This window comes from Dromiciops gliroides, chromosome 1, assembly GCF_019393635.1.
Source record: "Dromiciops gliroides isolate mDroGli1 chromosome 1, mDroGli1.pri, whole genome shotgun sequence".
Taxonomy (NCBI): Eukaryota; Metazoa; Chordata; class Mammalia; order Microbiotheria; family Microbiotheriidae; genus Dromiciops; species Dromiciops gliroides.
In genome coordinates, this window is record NC_057861.1 from 620,421,508 (window position 1) to 620,443,117 (window position 21,610).

General features: G+C 34.4%; 1 protein-coding gene across 4 annotated transcripts in view; it reads left to right on the top strand.

Moving 5' to 3' along the window:
* The window catches only part of RBBP6 (RB binding protein 6, ubiquitin ligase), a 39,950-nt gene that overhangs the window by 9,886 nt on the left and 8,454 nt on the right, over positions 1-21,610 (top strand). The window contains exons 3-15 of one of the 4 annotated variants that reach the window (XM_043977786.1): positions 583-621; positions 1,499-1,535; positions 5,856-5,900; positions 8,057-8,145; positions 8,324-8,420; positions 11,690-11,829; positions 13,867-13,980; positions 15,069-15,241; positions 18,137-18,240; positions 18,363-18,703; positions 20,872-20,968; positions 21,086-21,164; positions 21,250-21,304. In XM_043977786.1, coding sequence (XP_043833721.1) covers positions 583-621; positions 1,499-1,535; positions 5,856-5,900; positions 8,057-8,145; positions 8,324-8,420; positions 11,690-11,829; positions 13,867-13,980; positions 15,069-15,241; positions 18,137-18,240; positions 18,363-18,703; positions 20,872-20,968; positions 21,086-21,164; positions 21,250-21,304 — 1,410 coding nt within the window. The remainder of the gene's footprint in view (positions 1-582; positions 622-1,498; positions 1,536-5,855; positions 5,901-8,056; positions 8,146-8,323; positions 8,421-11,689; positions 11,830-13,866; positions 13,981-15,068; positions 15,242-18,136; positions 18,241-18,362; positions 18,704-20,871; positions 20,969-21,085; positions 21,165-21,249; positions 21,305-21,610) is intronic. The other 3 variants (XM_043977788.1, XM_043977787.1, XM_043977789.1) reach the window with 3 other exon arrangements.

Below are 21,610 nucleotides of genomic sequence, written 5' to 3' on the forward strand. Positions count from 1 at the left end.
GGTCCAGATCTTTTACATTTGGCCATCATTTTAGTATAAAAGGCATGACACTATCTTAGTATTTATAGCAATCAAACAAGTCATGGTCCAAAAGTGTTTCGGACCTAGCATTGTATAGCCTGCTGTCTAATAATAAGCTAACACATAGCTAGTGATTTAAAGCCTACCAAGTGCCTCATAGATGTTATCTATTTTGATCCTTCTTGGTGGCAAAACTTGCATTTTTGAGAGATTGCAAGTAGGAAACTAATTTCCGTGCTGTAATATATGGTAAAAATGACCTTCAGGATTTATTGTTTGATTTTTTTTTTTCCCTTCTCCCAGAATAATGAACATTGTTTCTGAGTAAATAATGCAATCTACACCAACCCTCAGGGAAACTTTTAAAAGGAGATGCATGGCAAAATAGCAGATACCTTTAACAATAAATCTTGCATGTCAGTTCACTAAATGTAACATGCAAAACAATTTTTGTGGAACATAAGATTTCATTTGTAGTAAAAAATTCTAACATCTGTAAAAATGCTTCTGAATTTTTTTGTTAAGCAAATATTGGAAAATGAAAACTTTCTTTTGTCACAGGACTTCCAAATCGCGCACAATCCTAGAAACTCCTTTCAGGTGATATTCTAACACTACTTTATAGTCAACATAGCTTAAATTTTTTAAATAAGACTGAACATGTAAGGTTTATGTTTAGTATTACCCCCCTAGTGTGTGGGCTTCTTTAAAGGAATTTCTGCTTGGGCTTATGCGTACTCTTGATCTCTCTTCCAGTGTTCTATCCAGTTCTCAGTAAAGCACATTTTACTCATTCTTTTTAACTGAAATACTTTGTCCAACTATATATGCTCTCATTTTTAGATTAGAATACTAGCTTAATTTGTTTTAACCTTTCATATAATCCTGTCACTGTTTTGGGAAATTAAACAGGAAAACAAGTATGGGCCTGAATGCTTGTTGCCAGTTTTAAGAATATGTGCAGCATAGCCATTCTCAGGGACCCAAAACCTAAATCTGTACTACAGGTGTGCCCTGCTTTAAAAAAAAAAATTAAAAAGTGAAAATCAAGATTTATTTAGGAGAAACTAAACAAAAACATAACATTGAGACTTTTATACACCAAAGTATACAAACTCAGGCTTCCTGATAGCAAAATTTTATTATAGCTTTTAAAATAGTACTGGAATTATAATCTTCCCATCTTTTTTTTTTTAAAAAGCAAGGTACAACCATATTGTAATTCCAGAGCAAGACTTTTTTTTCTTTACGTTTAATTCATACCTTAATTTCACAAAGTTTGAAGACATCTAATCAAATTAGATGGTACCTTTGTAATTGCACAGGTTAATAAGTGGATGTTACTCATAGCATCAAAGGAAAACTGTATTTTTGTATTTGTGCAATATTTAGATACGTATTAAGATTTTATCATGAAATATTTTAACATTGAAAAAAATCCATTGGATATTCTAACAGGGCTTGTTTTGTTTTTTAGAAGTCGAACTGAACCAGTGAGTGGAACCTCAAAAGCAGTATGTAAAAACACAATCTCACACTTTTTCTACACATTGCATTTAACTTTAAAACATTTAATGTAGCGTGAAATGTGAATCCGTTTTAGAACTTTTCATTTTTCCCACTGCAGTACATCTTGTAAATACAATGTATTTGCTTACAGTTTAGTTGAATTTTATATTTATACCATAACTTGCACACCTCTATTGTAGAAACTGATAACTTGTGCCAGGAAAAGCACTGTATTTCATATTGGATATGATAGATTTATTTCCTGTATGACTCTGTGTTGTACAGATAATGTATGGTCTTTTTTAGATCATGTAGGTTTAAGGTTTGCACTGATGAACATGATGCCATGTTCTACATCTGTCTGTCTATAGTTAGTATTTTGTATGTATGTATAGGCTGTTGTGTGCTTCTTGTTTTTTGCAATAAAAAATGTTTGGAGTGTATACCTTGCCATTTTCACGTTGTATCACTTAGTTTTTGTTAGATTTTTTTTTCTGCCTGCCAAATGGCTTGAAAAATGCGATAGAAACTTCTGTGAAGTTTTATATTGTTAAAAGTTTGCTGTTTCTTCCTAACCTAGAATTTAAACACTCATGCAAGGAGCTCTCCAGGAGCATTTGATGCAGTTAAATTATTCATCTTCTGCATTTGGAAATTTGAGCTCTTTTTCTTTGTTTAAAACTGTGCCATGAAATAAACCCTGAAATTGTGCCCCTAGTACAAAGAGGTCTTAAAATGGTTAATGGTTTTACTGGGTATACAAAGTAGTTTTCTGGAGTTTTAATTATTTGGCTCTCCCACTGAAATAATCAGTCCCTCTTTTTGATGGGGAATGGGGGAAAGAGGGTTTGGAGATGTTAAGACCTGAAGGTGCTACATAACTCTAGATGGGATCCCCAGCTGTAGTAATTTTGTCAGCAGTGGTTTTTCTTAACCTGGTTAACATTTTTTTAGATCAACTATATCACAGGTTAAACTTAGTATGCCACCTGTTTGACAACAGCTTGGGTTAAAAAGGCAGCAATGTTCTTTTAGTTGTGAAAAGTAACTTAATCTGATTCAAACAAAACACAAGGCATAGTAATTGGTTCTCTAGATGTTCTGCTTTGTACAGAATTCAGGTTCCTTGCTATTTTATTTATCCATTTGAAGGGCTACTGATCTTCACTTAGAATGGTGTATGAGTCATTACACTAACCCTATATCATTGTGTTCTCAAATATATTTTTAACATAAAGGTATTTATAAGCTTTGGGCTTGTATTCTATAAAGAATATAGCCCTTAGTTTCCATGGAACTAAACTTATTTATTCCAAGCTCACAATTCCTACATTCAGGGTTCTTTACTTTCTTTTTTCTTTTTTTTTCCTTTTTTTTTCTTTTTCTTTTTTTTTCTTTTTGGTTTTTTATTTTGAAGCATAAATCTGTAAAACTGTCCAAATTTCTGTTTTTGCTGGTGATTGGTTTAAAATTGATTTTTTAATGCATCAGTGTGTATCCAAATGCTAGCACAAATTAGCCTAACTGTCCTGGTGACTGTAGTAGTTAATGTAATGCATTTGTATAAAGCACATTTACAGTAAATGAACTAATTCAGATGAAACTTTTATTTCTTGAAAACAGAATTCTTTTCCTTTTTTTGTTTACTAGCATGTGTATAAACACAATCACATGTTCATAAATAAAGTTAACATTCTTTTAGCCTCGTGTGTTCCCTGGCATGTCTGTATTACACTTTTAAGTAGTAGTTTTATTTTGAGCAATTTTTTAGGTTTTCATTTGTTTTATAAAAAGAAGCATTCTTTAAAGAATAGCCATTTAACAGTAGGTAAAAGTGACCTAAAATGGAGTCGTTAGTTAACTTTTTATCCCCTTTGTGTACTTGGGAAATACTTTCTGACATTGAAGCTTAATTAGTTTGGACCATAGGTAGGGAGAGGACATGAGTAGAGGACATGAGTATGTATTATTCAGTGGGCATAACTATTAAAAGGTGCTGCCTAACTTTATAAGACTAAGAATTACATGGATGGAAGGCATACACAAAATTTAAGGCATAAGCACCCATAGACTGAATTCATCCATCTGCTTGTTGAAGACAAATAGATTATCTTTATGCTTTAAACCAGTTCTCTGGTTAAAAGATAATTTTCTAAATTGCCTTTATTTTGTTTAGCCATCCTTCCATGTTAATGATATGAAAACTAGCTATCTATATGCTGATACTAAACAGTGAGAAATGAGTCTTATAGTCCTTGAAAATTGAGAACAAATGTCTCCTCAAGCCAGTAAAATGGTGTTAATACTCTGATTTAAACCATTGCTCACAGAATCAAGACCACTGACTAGATGCAAAGAGGTTGGGTTCTTTTCATTTCAGCAGAACTTTACATATAAAGCAAGAATGAGCATAACATGAATCAATGTCACTTTTGGGGGGACTTTAAGCAGTAGTCTTCATTAACTCAAAAACTTTGACTTGGCTAATTATTACCTGATACTTGTGAATCCCTAACTTTTTTAACACTTTGCTTTTTCCACTCTTAAAGTCTTTGAAGTATGTGGAAAACTAAGTTGGGTTTTTTTAAGTTCCAAGTACTTAATTTATGATAAATTTGGCTTTTGTGGATTATAGTCTATTTAGGTATCACAATACCCCCATTAAAATAAATCACTGTTCAGTAATTTGGGTTTCTTTTCATATAAACCAGACCTTATCTAATTCATTAAGAAGACAGTTTGATATGCCTAGTAGTGTTCAATGGGAGGCTAAAGTGGAAACTAGAATGAAGGTGAGATATGGTATAAATGGGAGAAGATAACCATATCTTCATATGTATTGGGGGTAGGAAATATGCCAAGGAATTAATTCTTACAATTAGTAGTCACTCATTTTATTTACAACCTCTGGAGGTAAGAAAATTCCTTACAACCCTCCTCCCTCCCAAGGAAATCAGGTCAGTATCCACAAACTATGTATTGCCAGCTTAGCTCCAATCAGACTAAACCAATTTTTTTAAAGCTGTTCATTTTTTTTTTACTTTCCCATTAGAAATGGAACATAGGTGGTGGTTGACAATGTTCCATGCTTTAAATTTCCTCCAAAACTGATGGCAGATTCAAAAGTTTTTAGATTTTGATCACCCTAAATATCAAGGTGGAATAGATCCAGACTTAATATTTTGAAAACATATATAAGTAAGATATTTAATAAAGAACTATTTTCTCTTATTTCCTCATTGGAATGTTTGCTTTTGGCAGATAACTTAACATTGTTCTTTTTTTGACATAAGTTACTCTGGGTGGCTGAAGTTTAGTTACTTATATAACATTTTACATATAAGTAGGTCATTATATACACACACACGCTAATAATATAGTGAGCTTATAATCAAAGTTAATTTTAGTATATATCATGGAGATGTGTTTCCTCCTACCTGGTACTAAAAATCTCATTTTAGATGGTCAAATATTGAAGGTTCTTTTTGAAAAATTGAAATACATTAGGGTTTCTTATTTCCTAGCAGTTGTACACCATAATTCCATTTGGTCAGTGTGGTGGCTTTCTTAGAGACAGAGTGAAAATCTTAACTGACTGCCTTTACTCCAAGGGTGAAAATAAAAAGGTTCATGCCTCATGGTGACTATTTTCCTCACCTCTACAGGATGCCTTATTTTTCCTCCCTCCCCCACCCCCCCACATTTCATTTGGCATCTTTTGCCTTAACATGGCTTTGCTTTTTTTCTTATTTCTTTTTTTTTTCCTTTTTAAAGCAAGAAGCTATTAGATTCTTCAGGAGAATAGGCACATGTATTCACAATAACAGTGACATTTAGATGGGAGCAGTTGTGAAATATTAAAAACAGTTCTCTGGTTCTTAGACTACTTTTTATTTTAAAACTGTCAGTTTTGGCAGTGTGAAAGTATTCACTTACAAATAAAGATTGCAGTGTGCAATCAATCAATCATGAATATCATCAATAGAGGATTAAAAGATATAGAATTTTTGTAGTACTTTTTATTATTATAAGATTTCTATTTTATATTCTTTCCTATCCCACAATCTCTTTACTGTAACTGAAACCCTCACATGTTATCTTGTGTATGATATATATCTACATAGATATATAGACACATTTATGGGAGGGATAAAATAGGATCAATTACACTTTAACTTCACATGGCATATGATAGAAAACATGCTGTTTAGAAAACTTTAAGGAAATGCCCAGTACTTGATTTTAAACAGCACTAGGGGCTTAATTATCACTAACAGATGTTTTCAGTGTGGAACTTGAATGTGTGTTTAATTTTTTATGAACAGATTGATGACTCTTCTGCGTCTATTTCTCTGGCCCAGCTTACAAAGGTATATATACATATATATATATATTCTTGAACCACTTGTATTTTATTATGAATAATTTTGTATTTGGTGCAAATTTTTCAAAAGGGGGGAATTCTTAATTTCATTTGGAAAAAAATGTACATTTATTTTTCACTATCCTGTAAAGAGTAGTTCCAATTTTGGGAAGATAGGGGAGTACCTTATCAGCCTCAACATAATGTTGGAGTATTGCTCATCTTCAAGACAGAAAGAAGAAGCACATGAAGCTACATTTAGCAGTTTTTTCCTCATGCATTTTTGTTTAATTTTACATTGGAAACTAACAAAGTTCTGGAGGAATTCCTGTTTGGCTGTATATTATGTGGACTTACTTACACAGCCAAAATAGAAGCTTTTCCTTAATACATGGACAATCACATGATTATTTCTTGGATTTCTGAATTAACCTGATGGCCAATATTTGGAATGTTTCAGTTGCTTGATTTCTTTGTTGGGGGGGGGGGTAATTATAGACTTGTAGTCTGTCTGCAGTAGACAAGTTAAACAACCTAATTTGTTTGAACACAGACTATGTAAATTGTGTAAGTGTATATAACTGTTTATAGGAATATACCAATGTATATGTTTGGCATATGGGCAAAATGTCACCTCTTGAAACTGTTGTATATGCCATGTTTTGCTATGAGATTGCTTGCATATTTTGCTCAATAATGTGTACCTTTTGTTTGGGAAAGCACTAGTGACTTGACTACACTGGACAAATAGAGTTATCAACTTTTCAATAAGTAAAATTCATTTTAGAGTAGACAGATGTTGTTTGAAGGTAAAGTTAGAAGTTCTCCAGCTTATAGCTTCTCCCATTCCTTTTCCTTTTACTCCCTTCCCCCAACCCTCACCAACTAGCAAGAATTTTCACAATCTTAATATGATTTTAACAAACCAAAATTAATATGAAAGTGAGCTGAAAAGATGAATTTTCCATTAGTGCTGTCCCTATCCTGTCCTTGGTTTTGTTTTAGCTTGTGTCCATTTTTTTTTCCAAAAAATGTGAAAACTGTCCTAATAGTGAACATCTTTTAAGTTGTTTTTGAAGAATAAACATTCAGATAACCTCATAACATAAAGCAGGTTAAAACTGTTACTTACTTTAACCTCTTAATGCAGTGTGGTTTAGCATAGAGGCAATGTCTTTAACAGTTTACTGTTTTATTCTTATGTATTATAAATGCCATATTTGAGTTTTGGTTTATTCCTACTAATGTTTTGCGGGGGGCTGGGGGGGTTGGGAGGATTTTTGTTTTTTCATTTTTTCTTTTTTTCTTTTTTTTGATTGTTTGTAAACTAATGTTTGGGTTCAAACAAATTAGTTGTTAAACATCTGTAATCAAATTTTCTGTAAATGTTAATGTCATTCTAAGCTATGTTAATGTTAAGAAAAGTATTGTATATGAAATTGACAATAAAACATTGAAACTGGTTGCTTGTTTTGTGAATGAATGTAAAAAGGTGTAAAACCCAATGAATGGCTGATCTGAATGCTAGTAGATGTTTGAAGACTCAAATGATTAGGAGTCACTCCCTTAGACCCTGCTTGTATCTGGACTAGTGTATAGTGAATTAATAAAATGGTAAATCTTTTCTAAATTAAGCATCTTTAATATTTGAAAGGTAGCATGACATAAGTTTTAGACTTAACTTACAATTATGAATAATTACGTGTCTCATAATTTGTAGCCATGTAAAATCATAAATATTCCTAGTTCCTTCTACACCATACTCAGATTTCTATACTGAAGCTATAATCCAATTAATTATAGTCATAACATGAAATTTGAGACTTTGTCTAAGGATAAGAACATTCAAAAGTGTTTTTTCTTTCTTCACCTAACATCAGTCATAAGTTTTAGAGAACATACACAAGTCTTACTAAGTACAAACAGGGCCTAAGGTTTTGAGTGCCCCCAAGAAATATTTCTCAAGTAAACAGACACCCAAACATCATGTAATGGCTTAAGGAACTCCCCAGAGCATCTTCAGGAGTATGTATAAGTAGATTTTTTTTGTGCAACTTTAGTTAGATGCTGCTCTTTACAGGATTGGATGAGTGGTGTTGTCTTTGGCTGTGTGGACTTAAATGTGTTTCTAATGTGTGTGTCAAATAATTACCTGTTAAACAGACTGCCAATCTGGCTGAAGCCAATGCTTCTGAAGAAGATAAAATTAAAGCAATGATGTCACAGTCTGGCCACGAATATGATCCAATCAAGTAAGTTCATAAGTTGATCCTTTGCAATAGTAAAATGGGTGGGGATTTTCTTTATATTTAAAGGGGGAAAAAACAGTGGAACTTGTGTATGCATGTGTGTGCGTGTCTGCGCGTGTGTACGTGCATGTGTGTGAGAACATACATCTGTGTGTCTATATATCTTATTTTTAACTTTCAGTTACATGAAGAAACCTCTGGGTCCCCCTCCACCATCTTATACCTGTTTCCGGTGTGGTAAACCTGGTCATTACATAAAGAATTGCCCAACAAATGGGGTAAGTTCTGTGAATCATACAAATATTTATTTTACAAACAATACAATCTTTTATAAATCCACAAATACTACTGTAGTATAAAAACTAATTACTGCTACAGTATATTATACTTGATTGATAGAATGAATTCATTCCCAATGTGGGGAAATTAGCAACTAATGAGAATTTCAGTCTTTTAAGTTCAGCTTCAAATACTATAAATTCAAGAGACTTTTGTTTTAAAAAGAATCAGTGGCTAATGTTAGAAAAAATTTTTACAGCCCAGGTTAATATATTAGAAACAATATAATCACTAACAAGGAAAAATAAAAGGTCTAAGGGTATCTTTTATCTGGATTTAGAGATGATAGGATCATAGACTTAAAGTTGGGGAAGACCTAAAGTTCATCCAGTCTAATCTCTTCCATTTACAAATGAGAAAGTGAGCCCAGAAAAGAGGAAGTTACTTTCTCAAGATCACATAAGTAGTTAAGTGGCAGAGCTAGGATTCAAAACACCCTCCTTAATGAACATTAATTTTTTCATTGGGTATTAGGTAAACTTCCTTGGAACTGTATATAGCCAAATATGAATGCAATAATGTTAACTCTTACTACAATTGTAGTTTGTTGTGTATTTTCCCTAGTAGGAAAAAAAAAGTAAATGGTTAAATTTTAAATCCAAGGTAGTTTTCATGAATTTTTTCATAGCCTCCTAACTCATACCATTTGTTTTGAGTGTTCAATTATGTTCAAATGCAGAAAACTTAAAACAGTTTAAAGAATTTCAAAGCTGATGTTTTCTTTTTAGTGACATTAATAGAATTATGAATGACATAACATCTGACTCTTAACTGACTCCTAATTTTCTAGATGAGGAAAGTGTAAGGATCGGTGAGGTTGAGTGATTTGTCCAGGATCATATGCTAGCTAGACAGGGTCCAAATTGGGCCTACAATCCAGGCCTTCGATTTCGTGATATACTACTCTTTCTGTTTTATTGTGCTGCCTCCTCACTGAAAACGTTCCTTGGTATTTTAACTCGGATGAGACTTTGCACAGCCCACAAATCCAAATAATTAATTGAAAATGCTAAAATTACTTCTTTGCCTCAGTTTTACTTACTTGGCATACGGTAATTGAAAGTGGTCCACCAATGTATAGTGAGAGGCAGTTCAGTCTTTTTCAGTTGTATCTGACTCTTCCTGACCCTGTTTGGGGTTTTCTTGGCAAAGATACTGCAGTAGTTTGCCATTTCCTGTCCAGTTCATTTACAGATGAAGAAACTCAGGCAACCAGGCTTAAGTGACTTGTCCAGGGTCACACACAATGTGTTCGAGGCCAGATTTGAAGTTAGGAAGATGAGTTTTCTTGACTTTAGGCCCAGCACTCTATCCACTGCACCACCTAACTGCCCCAGTAAGGTCAGTGACCAATATTTATTAAAGTCACTAAATTAGAATTAATTGCTTTCCACATTTTTAAGACACAGAGTACACTTAGAATGGAACATAGTCATCTATTTTTCATCATTTCAATTTTTCCCTTAAAGAATAATTTTACATGTGAGCTATATTGAAACAAATAGAAGATTGCTTTTATCAGACTTTTTTTATTTTTTAAAGCTTTGTAAGGAATCAAGTTACATGGTAAAATTCAGTAATAATCCCATGCCCTCAAATTCCAGATTAAAATAACTGGCCTTTAGAATAGCATTCTCCTCATATTTTGGCGGGGGGGGGGGGGGGGGGGGGGGGAGGGATAAGTGACTTGCCCAGGGTCACACAGCTAGTAAATATCAAGTGTCAGGTCCTCCTAAATCCAGAGCTGGTGCTTTGTCCACTACACCACCTAGCCGCCCCCACTCTTCTCATATTTTCAAAAGGCTTTACCTACATCATTTCATTTGGTCCTTTCAACACCTTTGTAAGGAAGTTAACTACAGATGTTATTTTACAGATGGAAGCAACTGGTTCAAAAAGAGATAAGAGAATTGCCCAGCCACTGAGTATGAGAGGCAGGGTTTGAACCCCACGTCTTTTTAACTCCAAAGTCCTCCTCCCTCTTCACTATGTCATATTGCCCCTAGTAAATCACATTTGACCACAACCCTTCTTACTGACCTGTGGGTTTTTCCTTTAAAGTCTTTTTTTCCTTTGTATTTCCTAGTAATGTGAGAACCTTGAAGTACAAATAATGGTAAGGTAGTACTGAGCTGCCTACATTCTGTTGCTCGTTCCTAAACTTCTAGTAATTTATATTCAGAGTCTTTTTTTCTGTTATTTGAATTAACATTTCAGTAAAAAGAGCATAAAATTGTAAGAAAAATTTTTAATTCTATTAAACTGAAACTGTAATGCCACGTAGTCATTTAGTAATGAAAAAAGCACTGGATTGGGCGTCCTGGTTCTGTTGAAACTTGTATGACCTTAGACAAGTCATTTAACCTTTCTGGATCTGTTTTCTCATCTGTAAAATTAAGGATTGGAACAAGATGATCTCTCCCATTCAGAATCTTACTTTCAAAGGCAGTGTGTACTCTGACATCAGTTTATATTTGTGGTTGTGTTTCTTTTCAATTAAGATTATATGAAGACCAGGGGGCAGCTAGGTGGCGTAGTGGATAAAGCACCGGCCCTGGATTCAGGAGGACCTGAGTTCAAATCCAGCCTCAGACACTTGACACTTACTAGCTGTGTGACCCTGGGCAAGTTACTTAACCCTCATTGCCCTGCCCCCAAAAAAAAAAACTATATGAAGACCAGTAAAGAAGCCTTTTAACTTAAATGAGTAAGTCAAGAACTACATAAGATAATTGATCATAAAAGGATATTTTAGTTTGTTAGAGATATTTTAACACTATTTTATCTCTCACTGGAGATGTACCAGGATTATCACATTGAAACATTTTAAAATCAAAAATATTTTTCACTAGGCTTTCAGCTTTAATCAGCTATGTGAGTGTGGGCAAATTATTTAAACTCAATAAGTGTGATAATTTACACTTCTACCTTTAAAAGTGTTATGTAGATAAGGCTATAATAATAGCTTCAGAAAGGAGGAGTTTTCCAACTCCTTCTTGGGAAGGGGTCTCCCCATGATTCCCTGCTACTGCCTGATTGTTCTTGGGACAAATAAACTGGTGCTATATTTTCCCTTTTTTAAAAAAAAGTTATGTAAACCATAAAGCATTATATAAATGTTGAGTGATCATCATTAGTAAAGTTTGGCTGCTTAAGTTATTTTGTATTATTTTAACAAATGAAAACATTTGTGCTTTTTTCTGACTAGGATAAAAACTTTGAATCAGTTCCCAGGATTAAAAAGAGTACTGGAATTCCTAGGAGTTTTATGATGGAGGTGAAAGATCCTAACATGAAAGGTGCCATGCTTACCAACACTGGAAAATATGCAATCCCAACTATAGATGCGTAAGTACTCAGGTTAGAGGTGGGGCAAAAATGTGACCTGTGGAGACTACAGGTCCCAGGGTGCAATGCTGTTGTTTTGTTGCTTGTGAGTTGGCTATTTAGACCCTTAGGGAACATTGTATGCTAAGACCTCTGGTCTCCACAAGTTGCATTTCTATATTAAGGATGAGAAGCTGCAGTCTGCTCCATTTTAAGCAAATTTTAAGTGGGTTTTGGGATTTTGTAAAATTGTCCATGTGGGTGCCCCTTCCCTTGTAGTCTTCTAATTTTTCTTTTCCTGGCATTCCCTGCCTTCTTCCTCATTCACATACATACTTGCACATGTTCCCCTAGATTTATTTTTGTTATAGGCAGTTTATTTTGAGAGTGAGAGAATTTACAAATTATCCTAAAATCTGAAATAATCATTTTAGATCTAATGAGTTTGGAACAAAGTTGTATCTTAGGGATTAGAAGATAAATGTTCTGGGTTCCACATATAGCTAAAATGTGAAGATTTCATATTAGTTATAGGTTTAAGTATACTGTAAGTTTTAAAATCTCAGCTTCAGGAACATTAGGCATTATGTGAAATTGGTTGTGTTTTTAAAAGTTTATTGATTACTTTGTTTTAGTGTCATGTACTCTTAAGAAGATAAAGGAGGACAGTTAATGTCAAGGTCCATAAAATTAGTTTTGTCACCTAGTAAACTCAGTATTTTCTCCAGTGGTTAACAGGTTATTGATACTCTTTTTATTCCACGTGACATCTGAATTGTCACACATAGAAGATGAATTAGATTTATTCTGTTTTGCAGACTGGGAGGGAGCATCTACAGGGAGGCAGACTTGGGTTATATATAAAGAAAGCTTGCCTAGCCTTTAGAATATGGCCAAATGAACTTCTTTGAAATTCCCTATTTTTGGAGATAGAAATAGAGGTTGGGGGCGGCTAGGTGGCGCAGTGGATAAAGCACCGGCCCTGGATTCAGGAGTACCTGAGTTCAAATCCGGCCTCAGACACTGAACACTTACTAGCTGTGTGACCCTGGGCAAGTCACTTAACCCCAATTGCCTCACTTAAAAAAAAAAAACTAAAATTAGAAATAGAGGTTGGATGACCCCCTTGTCAAGGATGTTGGAGAGGGAATTTAAGGGTCAGGTTGAGGTTGACCTTAATGCTCAATAAAGTGTCTTAGAACTCTGAAAGGCTATATGAAAATATATACTACATGAGGAATATAAAATGTGTTCTCCGGATCTTTTTTTTTTTTGCCTATACAGTGTTAATATGCAGAAATAAAACACTTCTTAATATTATATTCAATAAATATTTGTTATGAGAGTTTGATGAGTAAACCAGTAAGAGATACTGAAAATGATATATGCACATTTAAAGTGGAATGAAAAGCCTATAAAATAGTAAAGAAAACATTGAAAATACTATTGTTTTGTTTTAGTTTACAGAAAAGAATTAGATTGTGTAGAACTTTAAATGAAGATGTTATTTTTTTTTTTAATTTTTCTCAAATTCACCCCCTTCCCACTTGTACCCTGCTCACTTTCCCATACCATCCACTTTATATCAATCACTGTCCTGTGTTTTTGTGGTTTCATATCAAAGCAGCTTGAGCATAAACTGTCTCTACTTCAAAGACATTATATAGAGATTTCCAAACAAATTTAAGCTGAAATTGCTATTTCAGCCCAGAACACTATATTTTAAGAGCAGACCGATTCAGTTATATTTTACTTAAATGGGTTAAAAGAATATAAGTTGTGGTGGAAAAATTAACATTGCCTGTGAACCCCAACTAATAATTAACCTCTGCTTTTGAAACCCCTCTTGAATGCTGAAATACAAAACCCCTTTGTGCCAAACACACAACAGATATATTGGGGAGAGATGGGAGACCAAAATATTTTTAAATGAAACCTTCACCCTCTCCACTAACACCGCTGGTAAGCAACTCAGACTCTTCTGTTTCTTTCTTTTTTCTATCCTCTCCTCCTCTTCTCTTCTTTTTTTTTTTCTTTTTTTTTCTCTCTCTTGGGCAGTGGGAGACTCCTCTTTCACAAATTGGGAACAATGGGGCATAAGCAAATTGATACTTATTTCTGGAATCGTGGTGATGTCTATGGAGCAGCTGCAACACAAATAACACACCTAAGGTACCCTACTACCAATACGTACAGCTCAGATTCTTTCATTTTCCGCATTGAGAGCTACACACTGTTCCTTAAATGAAATGGAAAGGCATTTCTTTAAAAACTTAAGGCCTGACATTCCTGTTATACAAATTTGCTAGATTTGTGCAATGGAAAGAAGGGTGGTTGCAGGGGAGGGAATATAGCAATATTTGGAATCTAATGGCTTTTTGGTGATAATTTAAAATTTACCAGAAGGGTTTCAATTTCTAGCACATTTAAATATAATACATTTCTACTAAACACATTGTACACCCAGATGAGACTGTCAAGGAATGTCTGGTGGAGTGTCATTTCATCTCTTTGTAGCACATGTTCAAAATCCCAATCATTTAGTCAATTATAAGGCAATAATATTCCATAATGCTGACTATGAATAGATGAATACATTCTTTCGATACCGATCATAATATAGACCTATCTTGAAATCTGCTGCTGCTTACTATGAATAGATATGCATGGTGATGATATAAATATTTCCCTTAAAACTGTCTCTTCTTGTGTATTGTGATATAAATACTAATTGTAGTTTTATTTTATTTGTGTTAACTTGACAAAGACTGGTATTTGTTAACATGGTAAAGAAAATTAATAAAAATTAGGCAGTATGATAGATTGGACTATATTTCCAGAGATTTGAGTTTTAATCCATGTTTTATCGCTGACAGACTTTATGATCTTGGGCATAATTTAATGTCTCTGGACTTCAATTTCCTCATTTGTGAAAATTACTAGAGGCTCCCTAAAGTCACTGTCGTCGTCCCCCCCCCCTAAAAAAAAATTATGATTTTGATTTACCTAGCATTAATCACTGCCCTAGAATACTTTTACACAATTTACAAAGAGCTACTTAAAGAAATTGCTTCCCTGATCATTTTGAACATATGGTATTTGTCTAACTTGCTCTTCTGTTGAATGACTCAAGTGGCTATAATTCATTGCTTGGTATTACATTTGCTCTTCATTATGTAATGGAATATGTGGCATGATTTCGGTAATACTATATCTTATTGACAAAAGTCTTTTTAAAGGTCTAAATTCTTTTATTTCAGAGAGGCATATGCCATAGGGAAGAAAGAAAAACCACCTTTCCTACCAGAGGAACCATCCTCTTCATCAGAAGAGGATGACCCTATCCCAGATGAATTGTTATGTCTAATCTGCAAAGATATAATGACTGATGCAGTTGTCATACCTTGCTGTGGGAACAGTTATTGTGATGAATGTAAGTTCAGTTAAACCTAGAAGTGGTATATATTTCAAAATGTTCTCCTTAGGATGTGCCCATGCCGTTTTATGTATCCAAATTTTGCAACTGAATATGTTAATAAAAATGAGGAAATATACAATATTAATATTGTCTTTTATCACAGGTAAGGAATTAAGTGTTGAGGGGGCAGCTAGGTGGCGCAGTGGATAAAGCACCGGCCCTGGATTCAGGAGTACCTGAGTTCAAATCTGGCCTTAGACACTTAACACTAGCTGTGTGGCCCTGGGCAAGTCACTTAACCCCAATTGCCTCACCAAAAAAAAAAGAAAGAAAGAAAGAAATTAAAAGTGTTGAGTGGATAAGCATTCAGCAAAGTAAAATCTCCTTTCACGAATATTGGACTTCCATTTTTTCCAAAGTTTTCTTTGTATATTTTTGCCATGGTTTTAGTTAGAATCAGTTAAAATTATCACTGTTTGGCCTAAAAAATGTATAACATTTTATAACGAGAGTTAGGGATTTTTGTTTTTTAAGGATGACTTGCCATATTCATAAGTCAAGCCCATCATTTATCCTGGCTAGTCCTACCCACTCTTGCACAGTGTTGAAGGAAATTGAATAATTGTTATTCCTGGTGTCAACTTCATAAAGTATGGGATAGGTGGTGATACATCATTCTGGTTTTCTTCTAATTAGCTGACAGGTATCATCTATTAATTGAACTAAGCCTTCAGAGATGGTAATTCTTTTACCTATGTTATTTAAAACAAAGCTTTCTTTTTAATCTAAAAATACCTCTGTCCTTTTAGTTTCCTTTCTCCATCCCACCCTCACCCCACACCATAATGAAATAATACTAGTACCTACAGTTTACCATGACTTTCTGTTCAACCATCATCTCTTCTCTAAATCTCTTCCTGCAGTTTCATTATCCAAAAACCATAGTACCATTTATAAACTAGCCCCAGCAATGCTACCTGGGAGATGATATGAATTAATTTATTATAGGTCAGAAACAACAAGTTTTCATACTAATCCACAGAGGTTTATTCCCTTTGCTTTAACTGCCTCTTAAGCCATTTTTTTGTCCATAATAAAAACAGTATCCCAGTCTTAGGATGACTCAGTGGTTTTTTTTCTTAAAAGACTTTATGGAACCTTATTAAAGGTTTTTCAGATGGCCACATTGCATGCATCTGTTTCCTTCAAAATCAGAAAGCTAATTTGCTTACTTGAAGCATTCATTCTAGCAGATTAATTAGGTGAGATTTCCTTAATAAATACCTGAGTTTTGGGGCAGCTAGGTGGTGCAGTGGATAAAGCACCAGCCCTGGATTCAGGAGGACCTGAGTTCAAATCCGGCCTCAGACACTTGATACTTACAGCTGTGTGACCCTGGGCAAGTCACTTAACCCCCCCATTGCCCTACAAAAACAAAACATAAATAAATAAATACCTGAGTTTTGCTCCCCCTCCCCTATGAGCTATTTGCCCAACACTATTCAGAAGTTATCCTTTCTTTTGACTTACCTTATGGAAGAGACTCCCTGATCTATAGTTACTTCTCTTCAGCATAAGTTATATGGCAACCTGCCAGTTTTCTAGCACAGTGGCCAAAGAAAAAGCCACCAACAGTTAACCTATCATTCCCATTTTCAGTCTTCTTCTTTTGAAAGTCCTGAGTAAATCCTATGCTTTCTGAAAAACATTCTGGCTTATTTATTTTAGAAGACAGTTTGCAGGTAGGAATCTCATTAACATCTTCCTTAGGAACCTCAAAATTAATCTTATTCTTAGAATTCCTATATTTATCTTGTGATTGTAAGGAATCCCCCTAATTGTAGATTTAACCTCTCACAGAATTTTTGAAACTTTTTGCAAAGTCATCCCCAGATTCCTTTTTGGCCATAATTTCTAGTTAGTAGCTCATAGCCATGCTGTGTACCAAGATGGTTTCCTTACTTGTTTTATTCTTTACTCTAAAAAATATATGAAGTTGGGGGTGGGGGGAGTTCTTTTGGGATTTTTCTCTTCATGTAGTCTTTTCTGTTTATCATATAGACAGGTAAAGTAATTTTCTAGGGTAAAGGAATGTTTAGAAGATGTGAGGTTAAATCCCAATTCTGCCATTCATTATCTGTGTAACCTTGGCCAAGTCACTTAACCTCCTTCCTTTGACGTTAGTTTCCTCATTTGTAAAATATGGGGGTTGGGACTGGATGACCTCTTAAGATCCCTTCCAGCATTAAATCCTATACCTTTGACCTGTTTTCTCCACTAGGGAACATTTTAATAGTTATATCAAGGATTAGTATTTCAGAAGTTTTGTGATTTTTTTTTTTTTTAATTTTAGTGAGGCAGTTGGGGTTAAGTGACTTGCCCGGGGTCACTCAGCTAGTAAGTGTTAAGTGTCTAAGGCCGGATTTGAACTCAGGTACTCCTGACTCCAGGGCCGGTGCTCTATCCACAGAGCCATCTAGCTGCCCCTGTGATTTTTATCCTAGCCACACATTACATTATGATTTCTTAAGTAGATGTGATCACCCCACCCCACTCCCCCACCCCAAAAAATGATCATCGTGGTCAGCCTTCTAGAATGATGCAGGAAACTAGTCAATACTACTGTTTCTTTCCTATTTCATTCATTTATTCATACATTTTCAGTAATGGTTAGTTTCAGCTCTACTTCATCTGAGGTATTTGACATCCTAAATCCTAGAATGAAGAGTTTGTAATAAAAAATCTAAAGGAAGAAACTGATTTAGATTATCATTCTGGTATAGGGTTATTAGATACAGAATTTATTAATGTAGAATGTAAAAAGGGACTTACTTGATAAATGTGTGTTGTAAGGTCAGTGAACCTAAGTTTAGTTATCCTTTCTGTAACTCAAATTGTCTTGAAACACAGGTATAAGAACAGCATTGCTAGAATCAGATGAACATACATGTCCAACTTGTCATCAAAATGATGTATCTCCTGATGCTTTAATTGCCAACAAATTTTTACGCCAGGTAAATATAGCTTGTATTATATGTTCTCTTCAATATAAAAGAACATTTTTCCATTGACTAGTTCTGCATTTGTTAACGTATTAGGCTAAATTTTGTCTTTTAACCTGAATTGATTTCTGTAGGCTGTTAATAACTTCAAAAATGAAACTGGCTATACTAAAAGACTTCGAAAGCAAGTACCCCCACCACCACCTCCAATTCCACCTCCAAGACCATTGATTCAGCGGAACCTACAACCCCTGATGAGACCTCCAATCTCAAGACAACAGGACCCTTTAATGATTCCAGTGACATCTGCATCTACTCATGCTGCTACTTCTATATCATCATCCATGACTCCTAATCAGTCTTCCTTATCATCTGCTGTACCTATAAATCAGCCTTCTACTCCAGCACCAGTTCCTGATATAACTGCCACAGTGTCTATATCTGTCCATTCTGAAAAACCAGATGGACCTTTCCGGTAAGTGTGTTTTTAGTATGTTAGAAATCAACTAAAAACATTAATCATTTTTCTTTACCTTGTTTTTGCTTCCCTTTTTGAGCTACACATTAATCACCATTTATTAATTTTTGGTATGTGTGGGTCACTGCTAAAGCCAATTGAAGTTAAAAGGAAATAGGAGGCTTTGTCCAGCTCCACAAGGAAGGAGCACAGCCATGAAAAAAAAGCAAGACATAAAAAGAACTTCTTACAATACCCTAATGATAAGTACCAAGCAAATTGTATAGATAATAAATGCTGTGGGAGTTCAGAGAAGGTTGAAGTTACATATAGCTGAGTTACTCAAGGAAGTATTTCATTGAGAAAAGCAGGAGCACTAAAATGTGCTCTTAGTCTAGTGTTTTTCCTTATTTAACACAGGGACATGGGTTTGTAATTACTCTCTTCAGTACCTAAAGGTTGTTTTTTTCTTTACTTCCCTTGTTAATTATGGGGTATTCCCTATATCTGATTTTTCTATTCTGTCTCTAAGATATTTTCTTTTCCTTTGTCTTTGACTCTCACAATGCATCAAATTCTATCCACCTTTTCTGTTCTAACCTTTACTTCTTATCTCTCTCTTTATATGAAGTCCAAACCTAGCCCTGTCTCTGTTTTTCACCATCACATTTATTTGCATCCGTGCTTATAGCACTGACTAGATTGTAAAATCCTAGAAGGCAAGGAGTCTTTTTACTTCTTTGTATCCCTCCTTGGAAGTCTTCCCAGTCTAGATTTCCACCATTGTTGAGGAATGACCATTTATTTATCCCTTTACTTATCTACCCCTACATGAATTTTTGAATTGTTGTTTACTTTCCTCTTTCCATATCCAAGTCTATTTCTTAAATATGCCCATTATTCTCTTCCCAAGGTCATATATTTTTGTTTACATCGTAATTTTCAGTGAACCAATCTAGGTGCCTTAATCTCCCACAATCACAGATGATTTGTAAATTTCCCTGTAGCTTTTATAGTAAGCAGCTTTATTTAGCATACTATACTTAAATATCTTCATCAGCTACTACTAAAAAGCAGTGTGTTCGTTTTTTCAAATAACCTCATTTTATAGGTGAGTGAACAGAGATCAAGAGAAATTAATTTGTCCAAAATCATATAACTAGTGGCAAAGTCATGACTAGAATTCAAGTTGTCTTATTTCCAGACCATTTTTTTTTTCTCCTACATGTTGCTGGTCCTCTGTAATAGCTATGTCACTCTCTTTCAAAGACCCTTAAGTGGTACATACCATTCTGCACAGTGTTAAGTGCTGATTTAAGATTGAAGAATGTCCTAATTTTCTAGAAAAATGTGTATTGTTTTTATGACAATAATCTTGCTTTTCCATTTTTTGCCATCATAACTTCTGGGGGAATATCATTTGAAACATCCTTGCCTAAGCAAATAGTATTTATAGGGATATATAAAACCAAAAGTCCATAGCTGACTTTTTACATACTAACACTGGTAATGTTAGATCCAACAGGTTCTTTCTTGTTTTGTTTTGTTTTCGGGACAATGAAGGTTCCATGACTTGGCCAGGGTCACACAGCTAGTAAGTGTAAAGTGTCTGAGGCTGGATTTGAACTTGGGTCTTACTGACTCCAGAGCCAGTGCTTTATCCACTGTGCCACCTAGCTGTCCCTAACAGGTTCTTTTCTTTTCTTTTTTTTTTCTTTTTTTTTTTTTTTGTGAGGCAATTGAGGTTAAGTGACTTGCCCAGGGTCACATAGCTAGTAAGTGTCAAATGTCTGAGGCCAGATTTGAACTCAGGTCCTTCTGAATCCAAGGCTGGTGCTTTATCCACTGTGCCACCTAGCTGCCCCAACAGGTTCTCTCTTAAAGCTGATAGTAGTTCATCACAAGCTTTTTGAAAACAGAAATTGTGAATAGTATGTAACATATGAGTGAGGTGTACTATGTTACCTGAAATTATTACCTATAGTGTAGTAATTAATGTTACACCATTTAGTTAACTCTTGAGAATCTGTTAACACTGAAACTTTCCCAGTGCGCTTAGAGAAATATAGATTGATATAGCAAAATAAAAGATTTCACATTTTGAAAGCTTAAAATATTAACTATAGTCACCTAAACCACACTACTATTGATCTTTATGTTGTCACAAATAATCTTATGTTTTCCAGTGATCCTGATAATAAAATTATACCTGCTGCAGCTTTGGTATCAGACCATCCTAAAGCTTCTTCATCAATAGCAATTAGTGCACTAATGGAAGAAAAGGTAAATTTATTTGAGTAATAGAGTTTTTAAAGCTATTTGGAGTTTTCTCAATAGTAACATTTGACAATTTTGTTTTTGTTTGATTTGGGTTTTTGTTGTTCTGTCCCCTTCCACAAGGGATATCAGGTGCCTGTACTTGGAACACCTTCTTTGCTTGGACAGTCCCTTTTGCATGGGCAGTTGATACCTACAACTGGTGAGTAATATAACTTTAGTTTAAAACCAGTTTTGAAAATCTATTTTTAACCTCACTTAATACTTTGTTATTTATCTATTAAAAGGTCCAGTAAGAATTAATGCTGCTCGTTCTGCTGGTGGTAGGCCTGGTTGGGAACCGTAAGTATATTTGCAAGGAAATTGTCTTCAAATTAAGACATTTAAGTTAGGCAATTGAACATGTAAACTTAATCAGTTATTTATTGTTGAGTATTTGTTGTGAATGTTTAGTTTGATCCAGTTTTGCTTTTTTACACACACACACTTTAATTAGACCTCACTGATTGAGAATACATTAATGCCTCATCTAAATTAGTAAAATGTTGTTGGATATGCTAAATGTACAATTTTATTACTTATGAGGACATAGTTTTATTTTCAAATTTTCATTGGATATATGGACAAAGAGATTTTGTCAAGAGCTGT